Source organism: Odocoileus virginianus, chromosome 17 (assembly GCF_023699985.2).
Source record: "Odocoileus virginianus isolate 20LAN1187 ecotype Illinois chromosome 17, Ovbor_1.2, whole genome shotgun sequence".
NCBI classification, from domain to species: domain Eukaryota; kingdom Metazoa; phylum Chordata; class Mammalia; order Artiodactyla; family Cervidae; genus Odocoileus; species Odocoileus virginianus.
In genome coordinates this window covers 14,713,055-14,740,056 of record NC_069690.1, presented here as the reverse complement: position 1 = coordinate 14,740,056, position 27,002 = coordinate 14,713,055, and the positions used below count along the sequence as shown (strand labels likewise).

The 27,002-nt window shown below is 47.5% G+C and overlaps 1 protein-coding gene and 1 long non-coding RNA gene across 4 annotated transcripts; one reads left to right on the top strand and one right to left on the bottom strand.

Annotated features, from left to right (window-relative positions):
* The first annotated feature begins 5,647 nt into the window (after positions 1–5,647).
* On the top strand, positions 5,648–26,650 carry LOC110146365 (uncharacterized). 3 transcript variants are annotated; one of them, XR_011492117.1, is made up of 4 exons: positions 5,648–5,812; positions 7,853–8,002; positions 19,092–19,156; positions 21,347–26,650. It is a non-coding gene; the product is annotated as an uncharacterized lncRNA (long non-coding RNA). The 3 variants fall into 3 exon arrangements; XR_011492118.1 differs by lacking the exon at positions 19,092–19,156 and having other exon boundaries at positions 5,653–5,812; XR_002316524.2 differs by having other exon boundaries at positions 5,655–5,812; positions 19,092–26,650.
* CCL1 (C-C motif chemokine ligand 1) lies at positions 12,905–16,177 on the bottom strand. The gene is made up of 3 exons (XM_020907182.2): positions 15,843–16,177; positions 14,552–14,666; positions 12,905–13,460 (listed from the first exon to the last, which is right to left on the bottom strand). Exons 1-3 carry the CDS (start codon positions 15,916–15,918, stop codon positions 13,370–13,372), a joined length of 282 nt encoding a protein of 93 aa, XP_020762841.1. The 5' UTR covers positions 15,919–16,177; the 3' UTR covers positions 12,905–13,369.
* Positions 26,651–27,002: the final 352 nt, after the last annotated feature.

The window sequence follows — 27,002 nt, the reverse complement described above, 5'->3', positions numbered from 1 at the left end:
TAAGCATATATTCAACCATCAAACACTTTTCCAGCTATGGCTAAATATTTTCCAAATCTGTGTCACCAATTTACATTCACTCCCACCTGCAATGTATGATAGTTTGAGTCAGTTCATATCTGATATTGCAACACTTGGTACTGTCGTTCTTCTTAATCTAGCCATTCTGATTATGTGTACAATTTCATATAATTGTGGTTTAAGTTTGTGTTTTACTCATGACAGATAAGCTTGAACATCTTGCTAAATGTTTATTGGATATCTTTTTTTATGAAGGTCCAGTTCATCATATCCTATACCCATTTTTGATTGTTTAGACTTGGTGGATCTTGTCTATTTTTTTAGATTGCCTCTTTTTATTATGAAATTGTGGAAGCATTTTCTATGCTCTGAATCAGAATCTTTTGACAAACATGTGAACAGAATCATCTTCTCATAATCTGTGGTTTTCTTTTTCATTCCCTTTCTACCTTTTGATGATACAGCTTCCTGATTTTAAAATAGTCCATTTATCAACATGTTCCTTTATGATAAGTGCTTTTGTTTTCTGTTTAAGCAAACATTTTCAAAACAGATGTCAGAAAGATCTTCTCTTATCTTCAAAAAAGCTTTATTTTTGTCATTCACATTTAGAGCTACAATCTACCTGAAACTGATTATATATATATATTTCAGTGTGCTGAAAGTTAGGGATCAAGATTTTATTCTTCCTTATAAATATCAAATTGATTCAGCACACTGAATAATGGATTGATCAGTTATTCAAAAGGGTATTTTTTCCTTAACTACTCCGGAGTGCAAACTTTGATATATATTCAACATCAGTATATGTATGGTTCTATTTCTGCATTCTAATCTGTTCCCTTGGCACATTCATCCATTGTTGGAACAATGGATGCATGTCATAATGACTAATGCTTTCTAAAAATTGTTAATATCTAGGAGTATAAGCCCAACAACTTTGTTCTTCTTTAAAGTTGTCTTGACTATTTTTGTTTTTGTTTTTCTTTTTTTACTTCTCTAAAAGTTCAGAATTAGCTTATTAGTCTCCACAAAATTTTTGTTTGGATTGTATTAATAATTGGGATTACATTGAAGTGGGAAGAGAATTTGTTACTGAACCAAACTTGGGTCCACCCACCTGTGGACAGAAAAACTTCTGTTTCTGTGGTCACAGCACGAGAATGTGCCAAATATGAAGTTTTTCTGCCTGCACTTTTTATTTAGTCGTGGGAAGGGATGGCATCAAGTATTTATCCTAGGACTTCTCCCTCAAAAAAGGCAGCAAAAACTAAACACTATAAGCACCTCAATTAGTAAAGCAACAACAGGTTAAAGCCAACAGCCCAGTGGGTAGGGAGACTGCACCCCTCAGCTTGCCTATGACAATCCTGCTTCACCCGTCTGGCTAGGAAGATCAATTACATGATAATCTTCCCACTATGTCCTTTTAGGCTCCCTGGATCATTGGTAAGTATTCATTTTGACGATATGCTGGTCAAGAACGTGACAAGAAATCTGTTTTCTAGGGTAGAAGTAGGAAGGTTTGACCTGGAAAGTCATCAGCCATCCATCTCAGAGCCAGATTCGATCCCCTGTGAAATCTGTGAAGCCAGATACAGCATAAGCCAGATCTCAAATAATTCCTATATGGGTCAGATGGAAAGACAAATGTTGGGGGCTTCCTTGGTGGCTCAGTGGTAAAGAATCCACTTGCTAATTCAAGAGACACGGGTTCGATCCCTGGTCCAAGAAGATCCCACATGCCTTGAAGAAGCTAAGCCTGAGCCCGACAACTACTGAACCAATTGCTCTGGAGCCTGGGAACTGCAACAACGGAAGCCCGCAAGCCTAGAGCCTGTGCTCCGCAACAGGAGAAGCCGCTGCAATGAGACGCGCACTACGACTCGAGAGCAGCCCCCACTCACCACAACCAGAGAAAGCTCGTGAGTCAACGAAGACCCAGCACAGCCAGAAGTAAATAAAAGTGTTGCTCGTTTAAAAAAAGAAGAAAGATGAAAACTGTAGGAAGATGGGATATTATAAGTAAAGACAGAAATAGGAGAGCAGTGGTGTGAAGAAAGAAGCGAGGCAAGCTGACTTGCATCATGTTCAGGGGTGGTGGATGGGCTCCTTCTTCCGTCACAATGTCAATGTTCCTTTCCACTGCGATCTCTCCTTTCTCTGTAGATACCCAGCCTGAGGGGCAGAGAATGCCAGTCAGTGTCCTTCAAAGAGGGCAGCCAGATGACCAAGCTGGCACATGAAAACAGGCTCACCATCACTAATCATTAGAGAAATGCAAATCGAAGCTACAGTGAGGTATCACTGTACTGCACTGTATTAAAGCTACAGTGAGGTATCAACTCACTCTGGTCAAAATGGCCATCATTTAAAGTCTACAAATAACAAATGCTGAAGAGGGTATGGAGAAAAGAGAGCCCTCCTTACATTGTTGGGAGATATGTAAATTGTACGGCCATTATGGTGAACACTATGGAGGTTCCTTAAAGAAATGAAAATACTGTTGCCATATGATCCAGCAATCCCACTCCTGGTCATGTACCTGGAATAAACCCCAATTTGAAAAGATACATGCATCCCAATGTTCATAGCAGTGCTATTTTCAGTAGCCAAGACATGGAAGCAACTTAAATGGCCATTGACAGATGAATGGATACAGATGTGGTAAATATACATACATATATATATATATATATATATATACACACACATATATACACAGACACATATATACATATATATAATAGAATATTACTCAGCCATAAACAAGAATAAAACAATACTTTGCAGCAACATGGATGTGCCTAGAGAGTTATCACACTAAATGCAATGATTCAGAAAGAGAAAGACAAATACCATATGCCATCACATATGTGGGATCTAAAATATGGTGCAAATGAACTTAATTACAGCACAGAAACAGACTGACACAGAAAACAAGCTTATTGTTACAAAAGGGAAAAGAGGTTGGGGAGAGATAAGACTGTGAAATTAGTAGATAAAAATTAGTAGTGAATTAGTAGTGAAATTAGTAGTACTATGTATAAAAAATACATAAATAATAATACATAAATACATAACTATAAATTATAAAAATACATAAATAATAAAATAAATAAACACAAGCTCCTACTATATAGTATAAGGAACTATATTCCATATCATGAAATAACCTAATGGGAAAGAATATAAGAATAATTACATATTCTTTTTCATATTATATATATGTATAACTGAATTACTTTGCTGTGTACCAGAAACTATACAACATTATGAATCAACTATACTTTAATGAAAATTAAAAAAAATTTTTAAATAGAAATTATTGGCACTAGACTGAGCTCTTGCCACGCTTTCGTTATTTATTAGATTCTCGGAGCATCACAGGTACATAATAACCAGCAACCAGTTCCTCTTAGAGGCTCAGAGAGGTAAACAATTTGCTCCAAACCACATAACAAGTGAATAGTTTCAACACAGGATTTAAGTCCCTGTCTGGCTGACTCCGGACCCCAGGTTCCTAAACGTATTCTCTTATAAGATAATAGGCCCTGAAACAGAGGGAAGGACAGACAGGAGTCCCTGCTGGAAGGGTATGAAAGTCCCCCCACTCACTCAATTTGGAGGAGAGTTTGGGGGGGGAGGCGTGTGGAGCACTGAATTGTAAGAGGACATTAACATGTAAGACTCAGTTTGTCAAATTCATTGGTATGAATGTGCTTGTCCAGAATTCATAATTCAGTGCATTAGCACAAGTAGTTAGGAGTGATGACTATTTAGCTAGATTGGCTGATTGGAATCTAGACTTCAAAAGAAGCCTGCAGTTGATGAAGCTGAAACGCCAGAACTCCCTGGGACGTTAGGAAGGTGTCCAAAAGCTCAGGGAAGTGGAGCTATTGAAAAGTATCTATTATGTGCAAGCTACCCAGCCATCCCTAACTGTACTCCATGAAAAGGCCAGAGGACACTTCCTCTGTTGTTCAGTTGCTCAGTCTTTTCTGACCCTTTGCAACCCCAGGGACTGCAGCACACCAGGCTTCCCTGTCCTTCACTATCTCCCAGAGTTTGCTCAATGTCATGTCCATTGAGTCAGTGATGCTATCTAATCATCTCATCCTCTGCCACCCTCTTCTCCTCCTGCCCTCAATCTTTCCCAGCATCAGGGTCTTTTCCAACGAGTCAGCTCTGCCCATCAAGTAGCCAAAGTATTGGAGGTTCAGCTTCAGCATCAGTCCTTCCCATCAATATTCAGGGTTGATTTCCTTTAGTATTGACTGGGTTGTTCTTGCTGCAGTCCATAGGATTCTCAAGAATCTTCTCCAGCACCACAGTTTGAAAGCATCAGTCATTTGGCACTCAGTCTTCTTTACGGTCCAACTCTCACATCCGTACGTGACTACTGGAAAAAGCATAGCTTTGACTACATGGATTAAGCGATGCCTTGATGTGGCCAAGAGAGGAGGGCAGTCCTTAAGAACCCTCTACAGTCTGCTCACTGTAGATCAGGGATGGCCATGGGATATACTGTAATCACCTGGTTCTCGAATTTTAGTGCCCATTAAGAATCACCTGGAGGGCTTGATACAACACAATCTGCCATCCTACTATTGGTGATAATTTAAGTAATCATGATGCCAGTAAAGGCCATTATTATACTCCTACAATATATGAGCGACCCAGTTCCAGAATCCTATTTGGAAGGTCTGTTGCCAGGAGCCACTTCTGGTACCCAAAACTATGTCAGTCAGGAAGAAGTGAATGGCATTGATGTTGGAATGATTTGAGGAGAGTTTAATAATAAAAATGCAATTGAGTGTTTGGCTAGGTGCGGAGAAACCATAAGGCTGCTTGGTTCTTTGAGGCTAGTAACAGCACGGTGACCGCCACTGGACCCAAAGGTGCAAGGACAATGTAGTTCCCCCGAACATGGATGAAGAGAGTCATGGAGAGGGTCACTTGGAGAGAAAGTGAAAACCACTGATGATGGGCTTCATCCAGGGAAAGGTACAGGAAGGCGGCAGAGAAATCAGTTCTTCACCCTAACGACTCCCTCTTGCCAACACCTTGAAGGGCTCCCGTGTCCAAACCCCAGCCCGAAGCCAGGAGACCTGCAATCTCATTGATGTGATCCACATAGGTTGGCTTTCTGGGCCAGAGAAGAGGGTGGAATAATAGAATGGAATGTGTCTGCTGGGACAAGCTTGCAATCTTTTCTCATGCAATTCCTGACAAATTTTTATGTCAAAGACTCATAAAATGAGCAGAAGAGCGCATGCATTTAATATTCTCTGGAAGCAATTGTGTAAGATAAGAATTAGTAGTTCTTGGAATACTTGGAGGAAGAGTTGTTAAAGCTTTTGGAGACTGGAGGATGTTTTGTGGAAAATTTTCCATTACTCAATTTTTTAAATAGTTTGAGAATTAAAAAAATTTTTTCTTGCAATCTGGTAAGTCAGATTTTAAAAAATCCATCCATTTCATCTAAATTAAAGTTATTGGTAGAAGGCTTTTATTTTCTTCCTGGGATCTGTGGACTTCTGCAGGGACCGCCCTTACTGGGGCCTTTGTTTTTTCCTGTTCTGATCAGCCTCAGGAGAGTTTCAGCTTCATCATAGGCTTGTCAAAGAACCACCTTTGTCTGCTAATCTTAGCTCTTTGTTTCATTTCCTTTCACTAATCTTAGCTCTTTGTTTCATTTCCTTCACCCTCACTGGGCTTGTTTCAGGAGAGTAGAAAGACTTTCAAGAGCGGAGGTTGGATGGGAGACTATTCCAAGCAGGTACAAAAGGTAAGCAAAATCTGGGAGTCAGGAGTGAGCACGGGGATAGAAATATTCAGGCCAAGAGACTTGCTAGGTTTTCCATCAGAGTGCAAGCTGTTCCCTCCTTGCCACCCTGCCTTTTGGTATTCCCCACCCACTCACCCACCTCCCAAATTCTTAGCTCAGACTCCTTGCAGGAGGGAGCTAGGTTCAGGAACAAGGAGCCCACATCTTTGCTCTGTTCCCCGTCCTCTCCCATCAACAAACCTTCCTGAAAACGAGGGACCTAGACAAATCAGTGGTTTTCGAACCATAACCCTCTAGGTCTGAGCAGCAGAAGGGAGCGCCTATATGATGGGAGGAGCCCAGTCACCAGGAGCCAGCTTTAATTTTTCTCCAGGACGAGACTTCCTCCTCCAGGGGATCTGCCCAACCCAGGGATTGAACCCACACCTCCTGCTGGCAACCCACTCTAGTACTCTTGCCTGGAAAATCCCACGGACACAGGATCCTGGCGGGCTATAGTCCATGGGGTTGCAAAGAGTCGGATACAACTGAGCAACTGAGCATGCGCATGAGACTTCTACTTAGCACTTACCTTGGAAAAAGACATCAGCGGCATGAAACTCTTGGTGATTATATGTAAACTTATAGCTGTTTCTCCCAGCCTCACCCCTTATTCCCCAAGACACTTTGGGCAAGTTATTTAAGCTCTCTGCTCCTCAGTGTCCCCATCTGTAAATGGTGCTTACCTTGACGGGACTAAATACGTAATAGGGGAAAGTCCCTAGCACCGAAAGTATTTTCTATGGTTTCCCTCTTCATTTTGGAGACAGCAGCTCCTTGGGTCACTTCCTAGGGTGACTGCCAGCACATATGTGTTCCATCTTCCTTTCTGCGGTCTGAGCAGCTAAGGGGGAAACAGTGCCTACCCGGCTAGTCTTTCACAACTTCCATCTTGCATTTCCTGGAAAATGATTTGGCAGCTCAGTCTCCAGCTTAGCTGACTCAAGACCCACTCCCCCTTTCCATCTTGACTTGAACATGACCCCGGCCAGGCAAACATCCCTCTGGGATCCCTGCTACCCCATCCTCTCTGCTTCCTACACAGGCAGGCAGGACAACTAGAGCTACTGAGGGGCTGAGACAAAATCAGAAAAAATCAGAAACCAGTGACTTTCAGGGTGAAGTTGGCATCCACCCCTTCCCATGGGAAGGTCTCCGCAGCACCTCTGTGTCTGCGGCTCACAGCAGATGCCTTCAGCACCCAGGTGCTGACTCAGCCAGGTAAGCTCAGTCTCTCTTCCCCCTTCCCTTCCTCTCTCACTTCTCTCTCAGTTTCTCATCTTCTAGGAAAGCCTGAGACAAAGCCCTTCACTTCTGACCCTATCAGAGCATCAGGGACCCTCAAGGTTTCAACTTCTAATTCTGGAGACAGAAGCGAGAGCCCATGTTGGGGACAGCAGGCATCCTACCTGCCCCCTCCCACCTCCAGGCCACAGCAGAGCCAGAATAAAGCCTACACTGCCCAATCCAAATCCAAGGCCCTTTCTTTGAGGCCAGCTAATCTTCCCAAGGGCTTCCCTGGTGGCTCAGATGGCAAAGAATCCACTGTGAATGTAGAAATGCCGGTAGGATCCATGGGTTGGGAAGAACCCCTGGAGAAGGAAATGGCAACCCACTCAAGTATTCTTGCGTGGGAAATCCCATGGACAGAAAAGCTGGGTGGGTTATAGTCCACGGGGTGGCAAAAGAGTCAGACGTGACTTGGCGTGTAAATACAATGAATCTTTCCAAACCCTGTAGGTCGGGGTCCATATCCGGGTCCCGTCACACCAACCTTCCTCAGTCATCAATGATGTGTCCCCTCCATGTGAAATCAACCTCAACAATCTTGAGGCACACATTCCTGGCCTTACCCCCGCCTTCAGGGCAGTGGGCAGGAGCACTGGACCTGAGGTGGATGAGACCCACTTCTACCTCTGTGCTTGCCTTCCCCTGCTGCATTCACGCTGAGGAAAACCTGGCATCTCCTCCAATGCTTCTTCTCTGTGACTTTATTTCTAGACACACTCCACATCCTGGTCACCTGCTGTTTCCCATTTAACCATAAGAAACAGCAGATTCCTCGTGGTTAAAGAAGCCTAAGAAGGTTCCCTTGCAGAGGATGAAGAGCGATTGCATCACCAGCAGCCGGGGTCCCCGGGAAGCTGTCATGTAAGTAGAAAAATCCTGCTCCCCTCCACTCCCACCTTGTCTTACCCCTCCCCCACTCCACATCCACTTCTCCATCCCCTCAGTCTAAATTCTGCCTCACCAGACAGACATCAGACAAATTTGAAGCATGACACTCCGGGGATAAGATCCAACTCGACTATGTAATCCAAAGCTTCCTATTATTAGACCAGGGACAGACCCAGAGAGGGCTGGTAACATCCCACATCCTGCTCCTTGAATGGGTGTCAGCTCACACTTCTGTGGTTACTTTGGTGGATGCCTAGCCAGCTTCTCTTGGAGGGAGGGCAGTTGGCATGTACAGTGACCACCTCCAGAGGGTCTCTCCCTACCACTTCCCTCTGACTTCCTGTCCCAGGGAGGACCCCTCCCCGAAGCAGGTGGGCTTGGCAGGTTTTAGCATCTAAGGAGTCATCCCTAAGGTAAAACCCTCCAACATGTCACCTGACCCTGCCAGCCAACCCTCATCCACAGCTTTAGAACCAACTGGCCAAGGATATGGGTGCAAACCCAAAGGAGAATTATGTGAAAAGCCTGGATCAAAACCTCACACCCAGGACTTCCATGATGGTTCAGTGGTTAAGAATCTACTTTGCAATGCAGGGGACATGAGTTTGATCCCTAGTCCGGGAACTAAGATCCACACCCACATGCCATAGAGCAACTAACTCCACAGGCTGCAACTACTGAGCCTGTACAATACAATTAGAGAGTCCGTGCACCACAGTGAAATATCCCTCATGGGGAAACAAAGATATAATACAGCCAAATAAATAAACATTTTAAATATTTTAAAATATTTAAATAGTCAAATATTAATATTTTTTAAAAAATCACACCCTGAAGACTTGAACTATTCCAGTCACACTAAGACCAAACCAGTGGACGAGAATGTTCTTCCCCGGGGCCTTCTGTCCCTACCCTGGACTAATTTGACCTTAATTTTCAAGTGGAGTGCTTTTGGTTTCCTGACGCAAAATGTACCATGTCTTAAATAATATTTAGTATTATGTGGATTGTGGCTGGTTGGTGATTTATTTTGAATATTGGTGATCTCTCTTTTTTTAAAGTAAGGTCTTGAGCCACTTGATTCCTGGCAGGAGCCCCAACTCCTTCTCCTGTAAGCTATGAGCAGTGGGTCTCCCTCCTGCTTCCCTCCCCAGCGGGTAATGAACATGGCTAGTGAGTCATGGATTTGAAGGGCCATTGCAATCTAAGGAGGGCAGTGCCTGATGAGTGTGAGGTATTGCTAAATATATTATTATGGAAAAGCGTGGAAGTGTTAATCACTCAGTCGTGTCCAACTCTTTGCCTCCCCATGGACCAGAGGCTCCTCTGTCCATGAAATTCTCCAGGCAAGAATACTGGAGTGGGTAGCCATTCCCTTCTCCAGGAGATCTTCCCGATCCAGAAATCAAATCCGGATCTCCTGCATTAGCAGGCAGATTCCTTACTGCCTGAGCCAACAGGGGAAGTTATTATGGAAAGACACATACAGTTTTAGGACTGCTGACTTTTTTGCAGAAAATACATTTAGTTTAAAATCTCAAGTGCAGGGGTTTTCCTGGTGGTCCAGTGGCTCAGACTCCACACTCCCAACACAGGGGGCCTGGTTTCGATCACTGCTCAGGGAACCAGATCCTAGATTCCACAGCTAAGCACGTCACATGCTGCAACTAAAGATCCTGCATGCTGCACCCAAGACCCAGTGCAGCCAGATAAATAAATAAATAAATGAAATCTCCAATACAGCATAGTGTTTTCGTCAGGGATAACTCCCAACCAGTAGGGGGCGCTTTGAGGCGCCCTACATACAGATGCAGCCAGGCCCTGACTGTGTGACTTAACTGGGCTCATCTGTTATGTCAGGGAGGGTCTGGCTCACCAGCCCAGGGTATTCCAGAACAGTGGCACCAGTCCCCAGCATCAGCTTCCAATGGGTCTCCTTGGGCCCATGTCTCCCAGCTCTGAGAAGTCCTCCATGGGACTTGGAGAGAATGGGCCTTGGAGAATGGTGTAGCACCTTCAGAGCAAAGACTCTTGTGGAAGAGATGCAAGATGGAAGAGAGGGGAGAGGGCTTGCAGCGAACACCCCCAGAGAGTCAGCGTGTGGGATTCAGGAATGAAATGCCGCAGACCTTTGGAAAGGAAGGTTGAGACGTGCTTACGGGGGAATTGGAATGTCAAGATGGGAGTTTGGACTCAGCTCTGAAGGCCTTGGAGCAATGGAGAGAGTGGAGGGTGGGAGATGCTAGGAAGAGTAGTCTGGGGCAGGGCCCAAGGGTGGGACAGGGTTGGCAAGAGGGTGTTAGGGAAAGCATACTGACTGAAACTACCCACCCCGGCCAGGCACCATAGTAACCATTTGCAGTAAGGAACCCGGAACTAATAAGCCACCACCAACTGGAAGAGTTCAGGAAAGGTCAAAAAGTGACACCACACGTCCGACCACCTCCCAGAATCCTTCTCACTGGCATCCATCTTGGCTGAACCAGGAAGGACTCTGAGTCAGAATGATTGGCTAAAGACAACCGGAAACTAATCTCATCACCATAAAACCCGGGGACTGTGGCAGGTGGCAGAGCAGAGCAGTTCTCCTGGGTTCCCTTCCCCTCCTGCCCTCCACCCGGGCACCCCTTCCCAATAAAGTCTCTAGCTTCGTCAGCACATGTGTCTCCTCGGACAACCCATTTCTGAGTATTAGACAAGAGCCCACTTTCGTGCCCTGGAACAGGTTCCCCTTCTTGCAACAAGGTGACTGAGAGCCGCCTACTGCAATGTTCTGGGTGAGGGGGGAGCCCAGGAAGCAGGGCAGTCTTGGGGGCAGAGGGAGGAGGTGCTTAAGATGAGCCTCAGTGTTGCTGGAGAAAGTGTGAGAAGCCCTGAGACTCAGGACACAAGACTTTCTCTCCTAAAGCCAGCGTGTCCAAGACCCAGAATTCACTCCTTCCTTTGCTAGTGATGGCTAAGAAAAGATGTATAACTTGAGAGTTGTGAGTTGTTTTATTTGAGCCAAAATGAGGACTGCATCCTGTGGGACAGCATCTCAGATAGCTCTGAGAGACTGCTCCAAAGCGGCAGTGGGAGTAAGTCAATATATAAAGTTTTGGTGAAGGGGGAGTTCATTGCTGTGAAGCACTCATTTTACAAAAGGTTTTTGTTAGTCATGAGGATCTGATGTCACCATGAAGGAATTTAGTGCTTCTCTAGATATGAGCAAATACAAGAATTGAGATCATAAAATCTGTTCCTAAAAGCATCCAAATATCTAAAGACCTGTCCCACCAGATCCCCTGGAGCATAGAGTGCCTCCCTCCACCCTGAAGTCCCTCAGTCGAAGGTCAACAGCTATAGCAGCATGGGGCTCAATCTCCATAGAAGTGAAAAAGTCAAGTCATTCAGTCATGTCCGACTCTTTGTGACCCCGTGGACTGTAGTCCACCAGGCTCCTCTGTCCATGGGATTCTCCAGGCGAGAATACTGGAGTGGGTTGCCATTTCCTTCTCCAGGGGATCTTCCGACCCAGGGATCGAATTCAAGTCTCCTGCATTGCAGGCAGACGCTTTAACCTCTGAGCCACCAGGGAAGCCATCTCTGTAGAGGCAAATGGCAAATGTCTTTGTTGTTCAGTCGTTGGCAGTGCTTTTGGTAAATGCCAATGTGTAGTTGACACTAGTCTCCCCAGAGTCACAGGTTACACAAGTTGGAGCATGTGATTGCCCCCTTTAAAGGGACAGGGCCTCCTCTTCCTCTCTGTCCCCTGCGGGTTTGCCTGTTTCTTCTCAAGATTGCCTCCCTCCTCTGGATGACCTCTGTCGACATCTCCATCAGACATGGACCCACCTGCCTGGCCCTCCCCCGGGAAAAGATCCTGCTAATTAACTCCCCAGGCCCTGTCCAGTGGACACAGGGCCCTGTGCCACGCTGTGCCAAGCAGTCCCTTGGCACATGGGGACTTGGGAAAGATTTCCACCCTGGAAGGCAGTGTAAGCAACTTTTGGCAGAAAAGAGCTCTCTTCAGGAGGCCACTTTTGTCTTGCCACTATCCTTAAACCAGGCATCCCATGCTCTATCATCTCCAGCCTTAGCACACCTTTCAAATCTTTTGATCATACAATAGGTTACCTAACTTGTTGCTTTCTCCATAGATCAGAGAAGTAGAAATAAAGAATAATTAACAGATAACCAGATCTCTTCCCCAGTTCTTCTCATTCCTTCAGGAATCTCAAGAACACACTATGTCAAAAGATAGCATCCAAAAAAATATCATGAGCAGTCAACAAGCATTGCACACAGTGGGGGATGGTGAGGACTCTGACTGCCATCCCATCCCAATGATTAACTGAGATGACTTCCCTGTTTCCCGTTAGAAGCTTTCATGGTTGAGCAGAATCTTCCGAGATGGTTTTGGGCGGACCCTGAGTCCACCATCTCCCCAGATTGCTAGCGTTCTGATTAAAGGCAATTTTCCTTTCTGTCAACACTTGAGAGTTTGGTTTTGTAGGCAGCCAAGCAGTAGGACGTGATTTGACCGCAGCAGGAACCCTGAGCTCTAAGGCCAGATCTGATCCTGACTTGCTATGTGTCCTCAGGCCTGTAGGTGTCGATCTCTCCAGCCCTTAGCCATCTCCTCTCTACAGCAGGGTAGCAATGTCTTACAGGCAGATGGCAAACCACCCGCACCCCCCCACTCCCCACCCCCCCACCCCCTGCAGCTAGGGCAGCTGTAACTTTTGGATAAAATAGCCTCCAAAGGCTCTGGGCAGGGCAGGGCAGGGGCGGAGAGCATACAGATGGGAAGATGGGGACCCAGCCCCGCAGAGAATCTACATCACAAGGCAAATCAATATTTATTCCCCCAGGACAAAGGCAGTCAGCTGAGTTGTGTTGAGTCATTTATTGACGGTTTTTGACAAGAAGTCAGTTCCACAGTATCAAGAATTCACCTTGCTACAGAGTAGAAACTACCACAACATTGTAAAGCATCTATATTCCAATAAAAATTAAATAATAATATAAGAAGTCAGTTCCCCTGGCACCAATTCCAACCTGTTTCCCTCCTCTCCACCCCCTGGCCCCAGCCCCTCAATGTCAATCAACTTTGCACCTTGAAATCCCTGTGAAGTCCAAGAGGCGTGGGGGGGGGGGGGGGTGGGGACAGAAGTTAAAGATTCTAGAATTTAAATATATAAAGTGCAACAACATAGCTTATTAGAGCCCAGCAGACCCTTTGGCGTGACCTGGTGAAGACGGGGCAGAAGGACTGGTGTGAAGTTAGACGTTGGGAGGAAAGTGAAGCCACGTGGTATCTTGAGTCCAGGGTGAGAAGGGATCAGCTCACATATCCTTTCACTGGCAGAGGTTTATCTTCTTTAAGTAAGCCTGAACCCATGATTCTTTTTGGAAGACGCAAGCCTCTAGGCCTCCAGTCAGCTTCAGTCTGTGGGCAGAGAATAGAAGAGGGACTGATTCACCGGAGTCACCCCTGGGGGCCACACACAAGCCCCATGACCCCCACATTGCTCCTGGGTGCCCCTGAGCCGTTCTGTAAAATGAAGTGTTATGTAAGATCTGTGATTTGTACCCTGGGAGGAATACCCAAGCTTCAGCGGGGTTGGCGGTTTGGGGGGAGGATTGGTAGTTCTTAAAATTGCATTTCCTGGACCCTTTGGTGCATTCAGTGCATCAGGGAAGAGAAAAGGCTGTAGACAACCTGCTAGCCTGGAAACAAATCCTCTCCTAGAATATCTCTGAGAGTTCACCCGCTCCGTCTTTTCATGCGTCTGTATCCATTTGCGACCCCCCAGTCATTGCTTTGGGTGTGCGTATGTGTGTTTCTTTTCTGATCCGGCCACCTCCCAAACTTGGCTGTTGTCCAAAAACCATAGATTAGTTCTGCCTTTAGTTATCTGCACCACCTTAGACAAATTTCTCTAATTCCCTGAACCTCAGTTTTCATGATGATGAAAATGCGTGGCCCAGGATAGTTAGCTGACTGAGATAACACACATGTCTCACAGACACTGCGTGCCAAGGGTAAGATGCCTCCTTGGAGCTTTGCAAGGACCCTGCGATGCAACTATTGTGGTGATGCCACTTCACAGGTCAGGAGTGCCAAGAGCTACTCAGATAATCAGGTTCAGAAAAGTTACCTGCCCGGAGTCACCCAAGGTTCTAGGTTGGCAAATCCAGAGACAGGAACTAATTGAGACTCCCCTCACTCGTACCATCACACAGTAGTGCCTGGAGCTTTTAAGCTCTGGGCATAAAATATTAAGATATAATACTTGGCGCCATGGAGCTTTAAGAAACCCGTGTCACTGAGGTAGCACAGGTGCTCCCCCTGGCGTCCACTCTTGGCTCTGCACCGAAGGTTTTGGCAGGCTCGAAGGCTCGGTTAAAAAACAAAACAAAAAATAACCTTAATCTAGTGGAACATCGCCATCTAGCGTCTGCTATTTTAATCCCAGGTGGATCAGTTTCTGTTCTCTGGAGAAGCGAGTTAGGGGTGGAAGAAGATACATTACTTACATCAGACGGTTTTTGTAGGAGCAGGTGGAGCTGATGTTCTTGTAACACTGGATTCTCTTCGGAGAAATCTTTCTCTTCACCGTTATGAAACAGCAATTGGAGGATGACACGTGCACTAGAAGAGAAGCACAGGAATGGGTCGCATTCATTTCTCAACCCAGACTGAGTTCCTCTCATCCAGGGGGGGGGTGGGGGGGGGGGAAGGCTTCCAGGACAGGCTCAGGCTTTGGGGCCACATACAAAGGACCCCAGTGTCTCATCAGCCACCTCATTCCATATTCAGGCAGTCAGGACACTGGGGTTCAGTGGGTTCAGTGGGGGTCAGAGTCAGGACACTGGGTTTTGTCCCAGGCCCCAACAAAACAGCTGTGTGGCTTTGGTCAAGATGGAGACTTCCCTCTGAACTCCAGACCTCCCAGCTGTAAAATGAGACTTTTTAGACTGATTTCTAAAGGCTCTTCTAGCTGCGACATCCCACCGCTAGTGCATGGTTCTGCCCCCACATTTGGGTTCAAGGGCCCTGGGGCCCTGGTGAGTCTGATTCAACTGCAGTCCACTATTTGGGGTGGGATTAGAGACTGTGCTAGGAGCTTAAACTCAAAGAAGTGATCAGGAAAGAGCTTCCGGGAATCAACAAGCTTTCCCCCACCACTCCAGAAGGCCCTCTACCCTATTCACAGCTCTGACCCCCAAGTTCCACTCTGGGGGTTTGCAACCCCACCCCACAGCCCACCCTCAAAAGACTTGCATTTGAGACCTCCTAGTTTAACTGCTTGCAAAGCCTGTTTCACATGTCTGTTGTTTGGTCAGTATTCTCTCACCAGCTTTAGAGGGTAGGCATAATCAAATTCCAATTTACTGATGGCAAAACCAGAGTTTGGAAGGTCAAGTGACTTGCCCAAGGTAGCCAATCTGTCCTGACCTCAGATTCTGCCTGGTGGAAGCAAGACCCCTCTCAGTCCCTCCTCTGGACCTCAGGCCTCCAGCTTGGCCTAAATGACCTCGCCACTTCCATCCATCAGTCTGCAGGGTCTAGATGAAGCAGAACTCCTTTGACTGAAGCGGGCTGCTCAGTGGTCAGTGTGGACTCCAGATTCCCGTTTCTCTTGCTGGCCCCCTGCCCCCATCCAAGGCCTCCCTTCCTCCTCTTCAGGGAGAATTCTTCCCGAAGGAGTAGAGATGGAGGCAGGGAGCTCAAGGTGATCCTGTTCCCCCACCCCGCAACCCCAGAGTGCCCGCCTGAGTCTCCGCCCTCCCCAAAGAGAAGCAAAGTGACTCCAGCCAAACTCACTGCTCTTGGCGTCTGCATCCTGTAACCACATCCCGGCCAGCAGCAGGCACACCAGTGCGGCAATGATGAGCTTCATCTCAGGTTGTCCGGCTCAGACCTCCCTGCAAGGGTCTCAGTAAGTCTGGTGAAGTGAAGAGTTCTCCTCTGGTCTATCCTGCAGGGCCCAGGGCTTTTATCAGAAGACCTGGGTGGGGTTTTCCAAGCCTGGGTGCAGAGGAGGGGAAGTCACAGTTACTCATGTCCAGTGACCACGTGGAAAACTCCTTTCTCCAACTCTCCTGGGGGGTGTGAGAGGTGTAGGAAAAGTTCCCCAAGCGCAGGTGCAGATAAGGATCTTGAGAGGCCGAGTAGAAGCTGTTCCAGCTGAGTAGGGCACAGAGAAAATTGAATGAGAGGAAGTGGCCTGTCTGTGCCTCCTCTGACCTCATGTCTTTCCATCCAGCAATGGAGTCACTGTCCCAGGGGCATGGTGGGGCAGAAGAGCTCTGCAACAGCATGGAGGAGACACACCTGGGTTTAAATCCCACATCTGCAAATCAGCAGATGCATAAACTCACCTTAGTCACATCTCTCATGCAAAATGGGGAGAGTAACTCAAGTCTCACAGGTGTGAGGGGAGCATTAAATAAGATCTGCTGGGACTTTCCTGGTGGTCCAGTGGCTAACACTCTGTGCTCCCAATTCCAGGGGCACGGGTTTGATCCCTGATCAGGGAATTTGACCCTGCATACCACCGCTAAGAGTTTGCATGCCTCAATGAAAATTAAAGATGCCCCATGCTGCAACTAAGACCCAACAAAGCCAAATAAGTAATAATAAGTAATTTTAAAAAAATAAGTAAATTTAAAAAATAAGATCTGCTATGTCAAGGGCCTGGCCCAGATAGCTGCAAATTCTATTTTCCCGATCTCAACACTTTTCAACAGTCTGCCCTGTTCTCGGTCCTTGGTTAGCCTCAGGGAAGACAGCTACCAAGAAAATGCAAGTCATTGCCCTTTCACTCACAGATAAATAAGGAAAAGCCAGTTGGTGCAAGGACAGTAGGGGATGTGCCATGTGGAGGGCACAGGGGAGGTCTGGGAACTGCCCACAGGGGAGAGGCCTCCCAGAGGAATGTTCTTCAAGCAAAGGCTCCAGCAGGAAGGCTGTGAAGTGGAAAGGGGCCTGTCCATAGAGGAAGGAGCTTGTGTAAAGACAGCTAGGCATGAAGGACAGTGAGGAAATGGCAAGAGAGACATGTGACTGCCCAGTGACTCAGTGGCCAGGTCATGAACACTGGGTGTGCAGTGCAGAGGCATGGGATAAGTAGCACATTGTAGGTGCTCAAGAAAGGTAGCTGGGCCATATCTGTGTATTAAAATCACAAGGTTGATAAAAAGGAACACATTTGAGTCAGTCCTAATGAGGTGGATGACCCTAGAGCCTCTTATATAGAGTGAAGTAAGTCAGAAAGAGAAAAGCAGATATTATATACTGACACATATATATGGAATCTAGAAAGATGGTACCAGTGAACCCATTTGCAGAGCAGCAGTGGACACACAGACATAGAGAATAGACTTGTGGACACGGGGTGGGGGTCAGGGGAGGAAGGAGAGCGTGGAATGCACAGAGGGAGTAATGTGAAAACATACATCGCCATCTGTAAAACAGGTAGCCAGTGGGAATTTGCTGTCTGACTCAGGGAGCTGAAACCAGGACTCTGTAACAACCTAGAGGGGTGGGCTGGGGAAGGAGGTGGGAGGGAGGGGACATGAGTAAACCTATGGCTGATTCATGTCGATGTTTGATAGAAACCAACACAAGACTGTAAAGCAATTATACTTCAATTACTTCAAACAGATAAATTTTTAAAAAGTCACAAGGCTGAGACTTCCCTGGTGGTCCAGTGGTTAAAAAGATCAGGGTTTGATCCTTGATCAGAGAACTAAGATTCCCCCATGATGTGGAGCAGCTGAGTCTGTGTACCACATCTAGAGAGTCCATAGGCCACAGTGAAGATCCTGGGTGTTGCAGCTAAGACCCGTTACTGTCAAATTAGTGAATTAATTAATTATTCAAAAAATCACGATGCCAACTTGATAGTTCCCCATGGTCAGTGGGCTGAAGTGCAAACTGCTGACCTGGCCATTCGTAACTGTGGTGATGTCTCCATGGATTCCTGTAGCTACAGTATTTGTAGCTCTCTGCGGATGTCACATGCTTTCTTATCTCCAGGGTTTGCTGCCACTGTCAGCTGCACCCACAGGGCCCTCCTCATTGTCTCCCTCTGTGAATTTTATACCCATTGCAAACACCAGTGTCTCTGTCCAGCCCATTCTGCCATCCCCAGCAGAGAGCCCTTCAGCCCCCTTTGAAGCCCATCCGTGCCTGGCTCTTCCACATGAAGGTGTTACATCCTCACAACCCCTCCGTCACCATGTATTCCTCATCCTAACACCTGGGTGGGAGTCCTGCCATGTCAGAGATGAAATTCCCATTGAAGACCACCTGCAGCAGTGGCTTGAAAAGTGTCCTGGGAGAGGGAAAAAAAATGCAAAAATACCTTCGCTCCATTTCAGAAGCAGCATCAAAACAAATGTGCCTGTGCTTGTTGGGGGGCGGGAATGGGAAGCTCAAGGTAATTCAGGCACCAGCAGATAAGAATTCAGTAGGGCCTCTTCCCGTTACTGATGGGAGGAAATGAGTCTCCGAAGGAAGAAACTGACTTTGCCAAGGTTATACTGAGACTTCACTGCACAGATGGAATGGTGGACCCTGGGGTGTCTGGCCACCTGACCGCCACGCGGTCATGAAGAACACACTTTCATGAAGGACCACCGCTAATGGTTGCCTTGTTCCATAATTTCTTTCATTGACCAACTGCTTCCTGCTACCCGAAAAGTACTTAAAGCAGTTGAAATCTGGAAGACACTGTAGTCGCTCTCCTATTCCTTGATCCTTTTTTATTCCTTGACTGTCACTTTAGTGGGTCTCAAAGAGGGAGGAGATAAAGGGATGTGGTCAGTTGGCCAAAGGTAACCGCAGACCCTTTAGACTCACTTGGGACACAGTGAGGAGCCAGGTGGTCACCCAGGAAATTTTTCATTCTCCCCTCCTTCTGGGTTTGCTGCCCAGCCCACTTGAGACAAGGACGGGACTGCCCCTCCAGCAGTTCACTTCCCCTCCTCCCCCTCACTGTGGCCACCGCAAACCCAGGACAGAAAAAGAGAAGACAGAAAGACTTAGTCATGCCTCCCCCCTTCCCAGCTCCTGCAGCGTCAAGAGGTACCGGCCGGAGGCTCCTACCACACGGAAATGTAGCATCCCACACGGTACGTCCCCCACCCCAACGCCATCTCTTCTTGCCCAGGCCTGACGCAAAGCACAGGCCAAGTAATAACTCAATAAAAAATTCACGGCCTTGAATGAGATGGGTCAGAACTGCACAGATGATGGAGAGATAAGAAATGGTCTGCACCATCAACTCTGAACCAGTTTCTCACGGGAACGACCCTTTCCTTAGTTAGAAGTTTAAAAACTAACGTGTGCCTATAGAAAGGTTTTCTTATTAGTCATCTTTGGTGAAATGGGGACCAATTTACTGAGGATGGTAGAGGTCGGACAGAGCTCAACCGGTGTGAGGTCATCTTAAGATCACCTTCTCCCCAGGTTCTTGCCTAAACCCTGCTGGCCTGGGGGCACTGGAACCTGGCCCTGCCTGCCACCCCTCCAGTTACATTCCAGACTGATTCTTCAGACCTGGATGTAGAAACCAATGGTGGGAGGTGTTATTTGCCTGACATCACACAGCCGCGGCAATCCTGGCCTCCCATCGTCCATCTCTGGAGCCAAATTTTCTGAGTTCTCTCATTTAGAGAGGAAGTGTGTTTGGCCTCAGAAGCAAGTGGGTCAGATTTCAGCCCCACTCGTTTTTAGCTGTGTGACTTTGGGTAAGTAACTTAATGCTTCTGAGCCTCAATTCCTTCCTTCTTCAAATCCACTGCCTAACGGATCTGGTAAAACTCTCCATTGTTTTCAAAATAAACTCCCCAACCATAACCTAACTTCCAGCTCTTTAAAGGATTCAATGAGATGGCTCACCTTATCTTGGAACACAGGAGGAAGAAAGGAAGGAAAAGAGAAAACTAACAAGAGCAGGAAGGAGGACAGAGGTTTTCCTCTGGATCATCCAAAATCACTGCGGAGGCTTAGAGAATGAACTTATGATTGCCTGGGGTGAGGGTGGGGAGAAGGGATAGTTATGGAGTTTGGGGTGGTCCTGTACACATTGATCTATTTAAAATGGATAATCAACAAGGACCCACTGTGAAGCAAGTGAAATTCTGCTCAATGTTATGTGGCAGCCTGGATGGGAGGGGAGTTTGGGGGAGATGGATACATTACGTGTAGGGACAAGCCCCTTTGCTGTCCACCTGAAACCATCACAACATCGTTAATTGGCTATATTCCAATACAAAGTCAAAAGTTAAAAAAAAAGATGACCGTGGAATACCTAACATATGCCAGGTCCTGGGGACACAGCAGGCACGAGACGGACACCAGGCCTGCCCCCTGGGGCTCGTAGCTCACTGCAGGAGGCACGCACTGGGAGCTGAGGTCAGTGCTTGAGAATAGACCCCTTTTCCTGTGACCTGCGGAGTCCAGGGAAGTGCTTACCCCGGGGGTCTGACGCGTTGTAGAGGCTCAATAAAACCACACCCCCTCCCTCTTTGTCCCTCAATCCTGGACCATCTGGGGCTTCATTACAGGACCCAGGCAGTGACATCACGTCCCCATCCGGGACCTGCATCCTGGCTTCTTTCTAATCCTGGGTTGCTGGATGCCCGGGAACTCAGCGTCCCCTCCAGGGGCAGTGTCCCCACGTCTGCACCTGGCTACTTCCCGTAAGCACAAGCCCCCAGTACTTAAGACCCTTGAACTGAAAATGCTTTCTTGTACTTTCCAGCATCTCTTACCCTCTGCCTGGGTTCCCTTGTCCCTCATTGTCTCTCTAACATTTAGCATGTTTGTGCTGATAAGGAGGCCTGTGTTACCCAGCTCTCGGTGACAAAGCGAATGAGGCATCAAGTGTCTCTTGTAGCAGCCACGACCCGGGGATGCCCAAAGAATGTCACAGCAGAGATGGTCACTAGGTTTGTTGTTTTTTTTTTAACTTTTTATTCTATATTGGAGTAGCCACTAAACAATGCTGTCATAATTTCAGTTGGACAGCAAAGGTACCTTTCCCGTTGGACAGCAACCATACATATACATGTATCCATTCTCCCCCAGCCTCCCCTCCCATCCCAGTCGCCACGTAACATTGAGCAGAGTTCCCTGTGCTAGGCAGTAGATCCTTGATGGTTATCCATTTAAAATATAGCTGTGTGTACATCCCATCCCAAATTACCTAATATCTCTTCTCCCTATCCTTTCCTGCCGACAGCCATAAGTTTGTTCTTTATGCCTATGAGTCTGTTTCTGTTTTGATAGATAAATTCATTTGTATCATTTCTTTCTAGATTCCTCATATAAGGGCTGTCATATGATATTTTTCTTTCTCCGTCTGACTGACGTCACTCGGGATGACAACCTCCAGGTCCATCCATGTACCAGTTTTTCAACTTGTGTCCATAGCCATGGAGCTCTTGAGTGACAGCCACTCAGCCCACTGCTCAGAGGTGAGGTCTTGGCTCAGCTTACATAGTCCTGGATGATGTGGTCCCCAGAGCTCTGGCCCCACATACGCTGGGAACTCACTGCCCCTTCTGCCTGACATGCTTTTTCCAGTTTTATCTGGCAGACCCCCTGCAGGCTGCCCCCGACCGCACCCCACCACTGAGCTCCCACAGCAGCCGCCTTGCACTCTAGGAACTGCCTGGTGCTCCACCCCCTTCTCTTGTCTGGAAGAAGGGCAGGAGTGCCTCTGTCATGGTCCCCATTTCATGCCCCAGCATCCCATCCAGGGCGGGTGCACAGTGGCTCTTGGCATCCCCCTGCCGCAGATGAGTAGCGGATGCCCTGGAGGTGAAAGGAGTCCTACAGGTGGCAAGTGACAATGTTAGGATGAACAGCTCTGGCCCAAACCCATTGCTGGTTTATACTCCCCTGGACCCTCTAGCACACACCATCAGACCACTTCCCGAGTGTGTTGATGGGCACCATTCCACACGTGGGATGCTGCTGACAGATCTCAATTTCTGATGTGCTGATTCATTCATCTGTTCACTCACTCAGTCACTCAGCAAACATCTTCTGAGGGCCTGCTTGATACTGAGGCAGTCAGGTGAGACAGGAGAGCTGACCACACAGCCAGGGTCTCGAAAGGGAAACAGATATACAAACCAACAAGTGGGTACGGGCAGGGCTGCTGTAACGCGCAGACCAGGCTCTGCACGTGTCCAGGGTGGGGGAAGGAGGCACTCATTGGGGTGCAATGTGGCCTCTCAGCTGGGCCTGGAAGGATGAAGGTGGGATTTACCAGAGTTGGGGTGGGGGGTGTGGGGGTTGGATATCATGCTGTGTGTGGTTATGAGGGTGGGCTCTGCCTGGCCCCAGTCCCAGTTCCTCTGTACACCATCTGTGTGACTTCTTTTCCTTTCTTAACCTCTCAACCTCATCTCCAAATAATGCTATCTGCTCACAGGTTTGTTAGAGAATTAAACATGGTGTGTCCCTTAAGGGAAGTTGAACAATTGTTGGATGGCGTGCTAACAGATGACGTGGAGCGGATGTGTCCGGAGCATGGGGAAAGGAAGTGCACCTGACTTGAGAGGCTGGAAATGGAGCTGGGAGGACCTGGGCCTTATTCACAAGATTCTGTTTCCTAGGCTCAAGCCTTGGGACCTGGGCCTGTTGTCAGTGGAGGAAGGGCCTTAAGTCATCTTTGGCTCAGGCCAGGGATGAGGCCAGGTTTGTGGCTTGCACTGAGGGCTTGTGCCTGCAGGACCCAATGAATGGAAGAAGGTGGTAGGACCAGGGGGTTTGAAAGAGCCCAGGAGAAGGGAGGGACCAATTGAAAGAGTAACACTGAAGCATATACATTACCATATGTAAAATAGATAGTCTTGGGAATCTGCTGTATTTACCAGGGGGCTCAAACCCAGGGCTATGTGGCAACCTAAAGGGGTGGGATGAGATGGGAGCTAAGAGGGATGTTCAAGATGGAGGGGACATATGTATGTACCTATGGCTGATTCGTGTTGATGTGCAGCAGGAACAGACAATATGGTACAGCTGTTATCCTCTAATTAACAATAAATTTATTTTTAAAAATCTAAAAAAAAAAAAAAAAAAGAATCCAGGAATAGTGAGAGGTAAGGAGGTGTGATTCTTCTGCAGAAAAAGGGTGAGAAATTGGGAGACAGGGTTTCTGGACTCTGCTGTTGGTTTTCTGTGAAATTTGGGGCAGGCCATTTCCCCCGTCTGGGCCTTAGTTCTCCCACTGAAAATGTGCCATTGTTATACATTCTGGTACCAGAGCCCACACTCTTAACACACTCTGCTGGCTCTCTTGTTGGACATTGGTAACAGTCATTTCTACTTATCTTTGGTGAGCTTTGTCTTTCTTCCCATTCCTATGTTGTTTCTACTTAATTTTTATCTTCTTTCAAGACTATGGTCTTGCCTTTTTAATTTTGATATAATGGTGAATTGAAATAAGTTATTTACAGCTGTAGATTAATTGTACTGTTAGTAAGAAAATTTGAAAGATAATGCTTGATCAAACCAATTTTATAATTTTCCCCCCATTGGAGAAGTAACCTATTCACTATATTAAAGGGGAAAACACTATTAAAAAAATAAATAAAATGTGGAGTTGTTGTTGTTTAGTCACTAAGTCATGTCCAACTCTCTGCAGCTCATTGGACTGTAGCCCACCAGGCTCCTCTGTCCATGGGATTTTCCAGGCAAGAATACTAGAGTGAGATGCCATTCCTTTCCCCAGGGGATCTTCCCGACTCAGGGATTGAACCCATGTCTTCTGCTTGGCAGGTGGATTCTTTACCACTGAACCGCTTGGGGAGGTTGGCCTAAATCAGTGACTCTTTCCCTGGAAATGAGATTCATATTAGGATGATTCAGGAAGCTTTTACCAAAAGCCACTTGCTTAAACCTCACTGTGGACCTTTGCATTCTGAGCTCAAGGTCACTGGGGTATCATGAAAGGGCTCTCCAGGTAATCCAGTCCTACTGCTGCCCTCACTGGATCCTACTGAGACCCTCTCTGGTTTGGCACTAAATGGTGTTCTGGGTCTCCAACTGCAAACAGAGCCCCGACCACAAGCTACATCCTAAACAGCCCCCTCCTCCATCCGACATGGAGCAGTAGCCTTTTGGATCAGGCCTTAGCAGGCCATAACGACTGAGGGAACTTCTGGGGCAGCCCCCTGCCCTTTCTGATGAGGATCGAGGGAAACAGAGCTTAGCAGGGCTCATCGCAGCCTCTAAGGATTTGGGTCCCACCCACCCTAGGAGCTGCTTCCCCTGTGGCTCAGTGGTAAGGAATTCACCTGCCAATGCAGGAGACCCAGGTTTGATTCCTGGGTTGGCAAGATCCCCTGGAGGAGGAAATGGTACCCAGCTCAAGTATTTTTGCCAGGAGAATGCAAAGGACAGAGGAGCCTGGTAGGCTATAGTTCATGGGGCCAAGCACCCACCACCCACCTGAGGAGCCAGGCCCATTTAAAATTTAGAAAGCTCCCGCAAAACCAGAAGCTCAGAGGCCTGGTAGGTGAGACCTGGACTTGGATTTTGATTGTTTCGTCACCTCACTTTTGCAGTTGTTGAGATGTCATGCCCTGAACCAAAAATACCCACTTTGTAAAGTCCCTGTGAGTATTCAGGGGGCAAGTGTGAGCCAAATCAGCCCGGCCCTCAGGAGGGCTATCAGGGCATCCTGGGGTGAACCATTGCATCTAATTGGGTTCCTTGGTAACTCAGAAGGTAAAAGAATCTGCCCACAGTGAGGGAGGCTTGGGTTCAATTCCTGGGTCGGGAAGATCCCCTGGAGGAGAGCATAGCAAGCTACTTGAGTATTCTTGCCTGGAGAATTCCAAGGACAGAGGAGCCTTGTGAGCTACAGTCCCTGGGTTAGCAAAGAGTCGGACACGACTGAGCTACTAACACATAAACACACACATGCATGCACACACACACACACATCTCATCTCATCTCACATTACAGATGAGGAGCCAGAAGTCAGGACAAGGGACCTGCCACACCTGGACCCCTGAAGACAGCCCCGCCTTAACTCCCAGACGGGGCTCTTCCTCTGTGATTTCTGGCTTTATGCTCGGGACCACAGAGCTGGGCTGTGCTCAGAGAGAGAAGCGGGGCCCGATGGGGGCCCCCTAAGATAGTGGAAAGCGCTGCAGGATTCCCGTGGCACACCTGGAGGCCAGGGCATGGTGCCCCCTCTGCAGGGACTGGTGGGGAAGAGCCCCAGCCTTTCCACCCCACAGAGCAAGGATGCAGGGGCAGGAAATGGCAATAGTCTGACCCCAAAATATGTCCCCCCAAACCACCGAGGCCTCCTGTCCACTGGCCACTAGGAAAGTCCCCGGAGGAGCTCTCTCCCACTGGGGCAGTGGCTGGACGGCCTGGGCCCCACCTCGACCACTGCCCATTTCTCACTGCGTCTTGGGACCACAGCGCTGGGAGCCCAGGGGAGCCCAGGCAGGGATACTGTTCTGTCAGCACTGTTGAGGCCCAGCTCCCGGGCTCAGCTTAGAGCTGGCCACCCAAAGAGATGCCCCTGTTGCAGGGTCTTGCCTCGTGGTGTCTGGAGTGAATTGATCTAGTCACAGGCAGTGTATTCAGCTCAGAGCTGGAGCTGGGCCTGGGATGTTCTGGCCTGAAGAGCCTGGACATCTGGGTCCCCTGGCCTTCCCCTCTATCCTCTAGCGTGGTGGGGAAAGTACTGGACGTGGAGTCCAGGCACCTGCATTTTAATCCAGGTCACCACTTACTGCGTAATTGAGCAGGACCCAATGGGGCCTCCCCCCTTGTCCTCTGCTTTAGCGCCTTTCTGACATACTTTGGTAATAGTATTTGACGTGAGTTTCCTGAGTTGTTTTGCAGATGTGAACTCTTCCCCCACCCCTTCACCTAGTGGAAGATGTGAACTACGTGCTGACCAGGAGCACACTCCCAGGCCTTCTGGAGTCTAAGGACTGACAAATTAACCCCGTGACTCCATCCTGTTTCCTCGTCATCAGCCAGTCCGAGAATTGTGCACAAGTTGTAAGCTGCACCTGTCTCCACCTCACCTGCTTTTTATTTTTTTTAAAACATTATTCACACTTAGACATAATAATCACTTTATTCATTTAAAAGCTGGAATGTGGAATAAGTAAATTAGGGGATTTTTCTTTAAAATGTGTACAACATTTTGAATCTGGCACAGAAATTCTACCCCACACTCCAGAGTATCTTGAGAAGCTCAACTAATAAAAGGAAGAATCAGAAAGACCACCCATAACAGCTTAAGGAGAGTTCAGTGATTTAACAAGCAATGTAGATGGCATTTTGTTAAGTGAAGAAAACACACTTTCTAAAACGGGTATCCTCACCTGCTTTTAAAAGTGCTTTGCCAAAACCTTTTGGGGAGCTCCAGGCTTTTTTTAAAATTTATTTATTTTTAATTGAAGGATAATTGCTTTACAACACTGCTGGGTTCTGCCATGCATCAACATGAATCAGCCATAAGTATACGTATGTCCCCTCCCTCTGAACCTCCCTCCCACCACCTACCTGGCTTTGGAGGGTACAAGCCACCTTGTCTCCTAGCAAGGTCTTGCAATAAACCTTTTTCTGCTCAAAACTCTAGAGTTTCAGTTTATTTGGCCTGACTATGCGTCGGGCACACGGACTTGTGTTAACACTAGAACCGTTGGTTCTGATCATCTTCCTGAACCTCTGGGTCATTATCTTTAAAACTGGGTCCCCAGTGCCTGTGTGCTAGGATCTTATTAATATGGAAATGCTTGAGAAAGCTTGCAGCGCAGAGCCCCATTCATTGTCCATGCTTTCTGAGAGTATTCTGTGTTTCCTCCCTCCCTGCTTGGTTTGTCTAATACATCTTACAGCTGCTCTTGGCTATGCTCTGATTGCAAATTGGCCAGGTTCTCTCTCTTAACTCTGGCTGGCTGGCTCAGCTTTCTCAGGGGTGGGTG